Source organism: Symphodus melops (genome assembly GCF_947650265.1).
Source record: "Symphodus melops genome assembly, chromosome: 20".
NCBI lineage: Eukaryota > Metazoa > Chordata > Actinopteri > Labriformes > Labridae > Symphodus > Symphodus melops.
In genome coordinates, this window is record NC_136710.1 from 349,542 (window position 1) to 357,041 (window position 7,500).

Here is a 7,500-nt window from a genome sequence, read left to right on the forward strand (position 1 = left end):
GGCCTGTTATCTCTTCAGCTACTAAACCATCCTCCATACTACGGTCCGAATTGGGATTTTAACCAGCAACCCTCGGGTTCGCCTCTTTATGTGAGAGAACAAACAGTAACAGTTTCATGAAGCAGCATCCTTTCTGTGTTTACATGTGACCGGAAGTGAAATGTCCTGCTGTCCTGTTTCTGAGTCAATATGAATCAAACTTTTCCTGACTCGACCTCTCGTCACGGAAAAGGCCGAGTGATACCGAGCTCAGGTGAGTCGCCACCATAACTCCGAGTCTTGAGCACGTGAGCAGGGCGCGTCACCGGAATTGGCCACACCATATTTAGGTATGAACGTGTGATAGCCGGGAGCGCGAGGGGTGGGCGGGGTGTTCCCGGACACTGAGAGCAGGCGCGCGCTCATAGGTGAGAGGGAGGGCGCGAGGAGCGGAGCAGAAGTTTGAGTAAAGGAGCAGAGAGGAGGTGAAGGGTCCGAGGAGGTCAAAGAGCTGCACGTTCACCGGTCAGCTTCACGCGCTCAGTCCCGGTGATTCTACCTGGAAACAGAGGCAGCGACGTGACGTCAGACAGGTGCGTGTGTGTGTGTGTGTGTGTTTCGGACTTCCTGTCTGTGTCAATATGAACATTTCAAACTGCGGCCCTTTGTTGTCGCTTTAAACTTTTGTGTCAGTGTGTGACGTCAGCAAATGAAGCGGCAACTAATCGATTAGTCGATAATGAGTCGACTGAACGCGTCGAATCGTCGTTTAAAGGAAGATAAACAGCTGAAAGAAGTCTCTGTGGTTTTGTGTTCGTGGTCCGGTTCTGTCAGGATGTGTTGAGTGTGTGTACAGATGATGGTCCTGCTGGTGTCTGTGGTTCTGTTCATGTTTAGTGGTTCTGTTCATGTTTAGTGGTTCTGTTCATGTTTAGTGGTTCTGTTCATGTTTAGTGGTTCTGTTCATGTTTAGTGGTTCTGTTCAGGTTTAGTGGTTCTGACAGGTTTCCTCTTCTCTCCTTCCTGTAGTCTAAATGTTTCCAAACCTCACATTTCAAAGTTCTACACGTCAACTGGTTCTGAGTCCAGAACCAGGACCCCTCTAAACCGTCACCATCTTTCTATTCATACTAACTCTCTCTGTCTCTGTGTCTCTCTCTCGCCCTCTCTCTCACTCGCCCTCTCTCTCTCTGTCTCTCTGTCTCTCTCTCTCTCTGTCTCTCTGTCTCTCTCTCTCTCTCTCTCTCTCTCTGACCCGCCCTCTCTCTCTCTCTCTGTCTCTCTCTCTCTCTCTCTCTGTCTCTCTCTTTCTCTGTCTCTCTCTCTCTGTCTCTCTGACCCTCCCTCTCTCGCCCTCTCTCTCTCTCTCTCTCTCTCTCTCTCTCTCTCTCTCTGTCTCTCTCTCTCTGTCTCTCTCTCTCTCGCCCTCTCTCTCACTCGCCCTCTCTCTCTCTGTCTCTCTCTCTCTCTCTCTCTGTCTCTCTCTTTCTCTGTCTCTCTCTCTCTGACCCTCTCTCTCTCTGACCCTCTCTCTCTCTGACCCTCCCTCTCTCGCCCTCTCTCTCTCTCTCTCTCTCTCTCTCTCTCTCTCTCGCCCTCTCTCTCACTCTCTCTCTCTCTCTCTGTCTCTCTCTCTCTCTCTCTCTGACTCTCCCTCTCTCGCCCTCTCTCTGTCTCTCTCTCTCTGTCTCTCTCTCACTCGCCCTCTCTCGCCCTCTCTCTCTCTCTGTGTCTTGTGGTGGTGAATCAGCTGTAATTTGGGGAAATGGCGTCCTCGTGCTTTTAACTTCGTTAGCGTTGGCTCAGTGATTGTGCGAGATCGTAAACAGGAAGTGACTTGTTTTTCTCGGTGACGTTGTGAAATTTAAAAACCAAACAAACATTTCGTCCTCTAAAGGTCGATTACACTAAAATAATATCTGTGTGGTTACCATGACAACAGACAGACGGCAGCCAATGAGGAGTCACTTCCTGTCTCTCAGCTCTTCCACATGTTGTCAGAGTGCAGGTTAGACCGCGTGGTCACCTGCACAGGACACGCCCCCGACCTACACGCTCCTCGCAAGGAGGTGGCGTTCGCGGGGGTGCGAGGCGGCAGCGGGGTGTGCAGGTATTTAGCAGCAGGGCGTCACATTTACTCGGGTCTGCAGCACCAATCAGAAGTCTTTCTAATGAACGGGGGCGTCAACATGACACACTTCCTGTTTGTTGGTTCTCACAGATCCATACACTGTGTAACACTCAAATCAGTCCCCTGGAAACAGTCAGAAACAGCACGCAGCTGAAGGCTTCTCCTCCAGCCATCTTACCTGAGGAGGCCCCGCCCCCTCCTCTCCTGCTGTGAGGAGCGTGTGTGAACAGGTGTCGTCTCCGGACCAGGATTCAGCTTGTGACCCCGATGACCTTCATCCACGGGTCTCGGGTTGTCGGGGCGAGTTGAGTCAAACGTTCAGTCGTGAAAGATTTGTGGAGGAAAAAGACTGTGTGTGTGTGTGTGTGTGTGTGTGTGTGTGTGTGTGTGTGTGTGTGTGTGTGTGTGTGTGTGTGTGTGTGTGTGTGTGTGTGTGTGTGTGTGTGTGTGTGTGTGTGTGTGTGTGTGTGTGTGTGTGTGTGTGTGTGTGTGTGTGTGTGTGTGTGTGTGTGTGTGATAATTCAACAAGTTTTTTTACTGCTTGTTTTTCAGGTTGGTGCTGAATCGACCAATCACGTGGCTCCTGTGTGACCTCACCCTGCTATCGATCATTTTACTGGTCAGAACACTCGGTGACTGGTGACCACCTCCTGACCGCACGCCGTCTCAAACCAGTCATTGGTCCTGGATCATTGAACCTGATTGGACCGAAGAGCAGCGTTTCCTGATCAGCTGATTCATACGAACACTGTGATTGGTTGGACAAAAACAGACACTCTCACGAGCCAACCAATGGCGGCGTCAGAACTGATTCAAGGCGACGATGACGTCCGCCCACATCTGGAGGTAAATGTCACCACAGTGAGTCCCCCCACGCCTCCCCGTCCTCCCAGGCTTTCCAACGGTAACCCACCTCGCCACGCCTCCTCGCCGCCTCCGCCCACAGAGACGCATGAAGGCAAGAAACATGAGCGCATCAAACTGAGCAGCCTGTTCCAGCAGAACCAGCTGATCCACTCGCTGAGCAGCGGCCTCAGGAAGCACTGCGACTACGTCAAGATCAGCGTGCCCGAAGAACGAGCCAACCGCCTCCCCTCCGAGTGGTGGAAGACGGGCGTGGCCTTCCTCTACGCCGTCTTCAACTTGGTCTTCACCACCGTCATCATCACGGTCGTCCACGAGAGGGTGCCGGACAAGTCGGTGAGCCCGCCGCTGCCGGACAAATTCTTCGACTACGTGGACCGCGTGCCCTGGGCGTTCAACGTGACCGAGGTCAACGGGCTGATCCTGAGCGGGCTGTGGCTCGTCCAGTGCCTCTTCCTCAAACACAAGTACGAGCAGCGAGGAAGCGTGCCGTGTGGTTATGACATCATCAATGTAGCCATTAGTACTTTAAATACCAATGTTTGATCTAACATGGCGGTCTGAAGGCGGCGCTGCCCGTGTGGTTAGTTTGGCGTCCTTTCATGGCGTCTGATGAAGCTGGTCTCTCTGTGCAGATCGATAATCCTCCGGCGCTGTTTCTTCCTGATCGGGACGCTCTACATGTACCGCTGCGTCACCATGTACATCACCACGCTGCCCGTGCCGGGGAAACACATGGTGTGCGCTCCCAAGGTAACCTCTGACACGCTCTTGATTCAGACGACCTTCACGTGACCTCTTCTTCATCATCATCTGTGCTCGTCTCTGCAGCTCTACAACGACTCCACCGGGAAGATCTGGAGGATTTTACAGCTGATTTCAGGAGGAGGTAACGAAAACACCAAACGCATCATGCTAATCCTAATAAGGACACGGTTGCTACTTGAGTTAGCTTAGCATAAAAGAATCAGCTATGTTTAACACACAATGAATCTAAGTTCAGTAGACTGAGCTCTCTGTACGATGTCACCATATGAACCAGTCAGCACATCAACTGGTCCATGAAGGTAAACAAAGCGCTGCACTGGAGGACGTCCAGCAGGGGGCAGCACCTCCGAGTGAAGATGATGATGTTGTTGTTGCTTGTGTTCAGGTTTGTCTCTTACCGGCTCTCACCTGATGTGTGGGGACTTCCTGTACAGCGGCCACACCGTCATGTGTACGCTCTCCTACCTCTTCATCAAAGAGTGTGAGTATTCCCTCCATCTTTGTTTGGGAGAGCTTAGCACAGCTAGCGTTATTTACCTGCTGTGACGTCGTGCTCGTTCATGTTGTGATGTCACAGACTCTCCACGCTGGATGTGGTGGTATCAGTGGTTCTGCTGGCTGCTCAGCGCCTCCGGAGTCCTCTGCATCCTGATTGGTCACGAGCACTACAGCATCGACGTAGTGATTGGATACTTCGCCACCACCAGGACCTTCTGGTGGTACCACACTATGGCCAACACGCATGTATGTACACACACACACACATTCCTGAAATACCTGCCTAACGAGGACCTGTGTCCTCCACCGTGTCCCCGTAGTCCCCACACTGCCCCCTACTGGCAGTATTTAATATTCTGCATTTTCACAAAAACATTGGAAAGTCAACATGAGTCAAACGCCTTTTATAAATACATCACAAGTTTAGCTCAAACTGCCACTAGGGGGCAGTGTGAGGTCTCACTTTGCACACTTACTTTATAAGGTCATTTCTTTGGGGGACGATCCCAACACTGAAAGATGAATGAGCAGTGTCTCTCATCCTTTCTGGAGACTAACTCTTGTTTGCTCGTCTCCTCAGACACTTCGTGAAGCTTCTAACAACTACTTGTCACGGACCTGGTGGAACCCGATCTTTAACTTTCTGGAGAGGAACGTTCAGACGACGGTTCCCATTGTGTTCTCGTGGCCCGTTAACCTGCCGTCGTCCTGCAGACAGCGATACAGGATAGTGGAGGGGGGCAGGGACGAGTGAGCAGCCAGACTGCTGTTTGAATGGACAAACTCAAACAGGTTTGTTTCAACAAGCAGCTTTTCTGGTTCTCTTCTCACTGAGGACAAACAGAGGAGGACATGCAGCGTTTACATCATCACCTGTAAGTTATTAATCATAAAAGAATCCCTGACATGGTCACCGTGCTGCGAGACTTCTTCAGTCTGAAGACTAACCTGTGAAATGTTCAATCAAGAGTTTCACTTCACTGCCAGCTGATCTCAAAACAACTCTATGTGATACAAGTGCTTTTAAAACGCTTGTAAAATATGTCCACAATGACGTGACACGAAATCCGCCCATGTCTCTCAGTGGGAGCTCCAAATGTTTTATCCGTTGGTATTCAGCGAATCGTTTCAGGGAGTACCGATGAGAAATGTTATAAGCAACATCTCTAAAAGGTCCAAAGCTACGATGCTAGCTGCTGGTCGTTCTCAGGGATCATTTTCAGATTGTCTGTCGTGCTGAGTTGTTGCTGTCAACCTGATGCTAACGATGCTAATGTTGCTATGTTGTGAATGTACGGCAGAGAAAACAGACTAAACATTAAAGTATCAGGATTATTAAATCTGATTGAGAGGTAGGTCAGCTAGCCAGCTAGCTTGTACGAGCTACATTGCTAGCATCATGACATTCCAAGTGCTAACTCAGTTTGGTTGCACATCAGTGTGAACGTTGACGTGTGTTTTCTTTTTGTTTAAGTTATAGATGTGCGTCATGTGGACACACTGAGCTTTTGTCTTTTCTATTTTGTTTTTGTAAATTGAAACATGAACTTGAAGTTTTTTACTCTGCTGCTGATTTAAAGTTTGCTTAACGAAGATGTTTCTTCTGTGAAGCTTCAGTTACTTGTGTTCAAGTGTTTCATGCTGTTTCATGTTGTCAGTTTGTTCTATTTGAAACAAAAAGGTCTGATAATAATAAAAGATTCATTTTTAGTCAAAAGTGGTCTTTGTTATGTAAACATGTGTTAAATCATTTTATTGATCAAACACTTACAGAATCACACCGACGCTGTCAATCAATAAACTCAACCCTTTAACATTTTAATCACATCTTTAAAATCTCATGATTTCCCCGTTGGAAATGAAATACAACGTGTGATGTCATCAGGTGAAGGTCAACGTGTGATGTCATCAGGTGAAGGTCAACGTGTGATGTCATCAGGTGAACAGTAACAAAGGTCAACGTGTGATGTCATCAGGTGAACAGTAACAAAGGTCAACGTGTGATGTCATCAGGTGAACAGTAACAAAGGTCAACGTGTGATGTCATCAGGTGAACAGTAACAAAGGTCAACGTGTGATGTCATCAGGTGAAGGTCAACGTGTGATGTCATCAGGTGAAGGTCAACGTGTGATGTTATCAGGTGAAGGTCAACGTGTGATGTCATCAGGTGAACAGTAACAAAGGTCAACGTGTGATGTCATCAGGTGAACAGTAACAAAGGTCAACGTGTGATGTTATCAGGTGAACAGTAACAAAGGTCAACGTGTGATGTCATCAGGTGAAGGTCAACGTGTGATGTCATCAGGTGAAGGTCAACGTGTGATGTTATCAGGTGAAGGTCAACGTGTGATGTTATCAGGTGAAGGTCAACGTGTGATGTCATCAGGTGAACAGTAACAAAGGTCAACGTGTGATGTCATCAGGTGAACAGTAACAAAGGTCAACGTGTGATGTCATCAGGTGAACAGTAACAAAGGTCAACGTGTGATGTCATCAGGTGAACAGTAACAAAGGTCAACGTGTGATGTCGTCAGGTGAAGGTCAACGTGTGATGTCATCAGGTGTCAGTCCAACAAAATGAGGCACACTATTCACTTCATTAATCTCTGTGAGACATCGTTTCTGTCCAGCAGGCGATCGGAGACGCTGAGCGGTTCAATCACCACAAACATCCTTCAAAACAGACCAACGACACGTAAACCGGCGGGAATGTTCGACAGGAAGGATTTCCATAAACCGCTGAGTGCACTTTTTTTTTTAAAGCACAATCACACAAAAACTCAACATTATGCAACAAAAAAACAGGAGCAATAAATGTGTGTGTGCGCACTGGTCATGTCTTCAGGAGTGTCGTCCAGCACTCAGGGTCCAGCTGCAGGAGAAGCATCAGATCAGTTTAATGTACACACACACACACACACACACACACACACACACACACACACACACACACACACACACACACACACACACACACACACACACACACACACACACACACACACAGATGATGTGTTGTCACTACATCATGTGCCCCCCCCCCTCCCCCCCATGTCTGATATGAGATAGCATCAAGCTTGAGCTATGCTTCCTGGTCCATCTGTGAGACATTAGACAGTAGTGTGAGACAGTAGTGACAGTAGTGTGAGACATTAGTGACAGTAGTGTGAGACAGTAGTGACAGTAGTGTGAGACATTAGACAGTAGTGTGAGACAGTAGTGACAGTAGTGTGAGACATTAGTGACAGTAGTGTGAGAC

At 48.6% G+C, this 7,500-nt stretch overlaps 1 protein-coding gene across 1 annotated transcript; it reads left to right on the forward strand.

Annotated features, from left to right (window-relative positions):
- Nucleotides 1-363: 363 nt before the first annotated feature.
- sgms2b (sphingomyelin synthase 2b) lies at nt 364-5,957 on the forward strand. Its single transcript, XM_079371122.1, has 7 exons — nt 364-572; nt 2,663-3,441; nt 3,610-3,727; nt 3,806-3,863; nt 4,128-4,223; nt 4,320-4,486; nt 4,821-5,957. The coding sequence occupies exons 2-7, from the start codon at nt 2,903-2,905 to the stop codon at nt 4,992-4,994; spliced, it is 1,152 nt and encodes a 383-aa protein (XP_079227248.1). The 5' UTR covers nt 364-572; nt 2,663-2,902; the 3' UTR covers nt 4,995-5,957.
- The last annotated feature ends 1,543 nt before the right edge of the window (nt 5,958-7,500 follow it).

Coding starts and splice junctions, on each gene's coding strand:
- sgms2b (XM_079371122.1), top strand. CDS start 2,903: ATGGCGGCGTCAGAACTGATTCAAGGCGACGATGACGTCCGCCCACAT. Junction 3,728..3,805: donor ACATGGTGTGCGCTCCCAAG/GTAACCTCTGAC, acceptor TCGTCTCTGCAG/CTCTACAACGACTCCACCGG. Junction 4,487..4,820: donor ACACTATGGCCAACACGCAT/GTATGTACACAC, acceptor TCGTCTCCTCAG/ACACTTCGTGAAGCTTCTAA.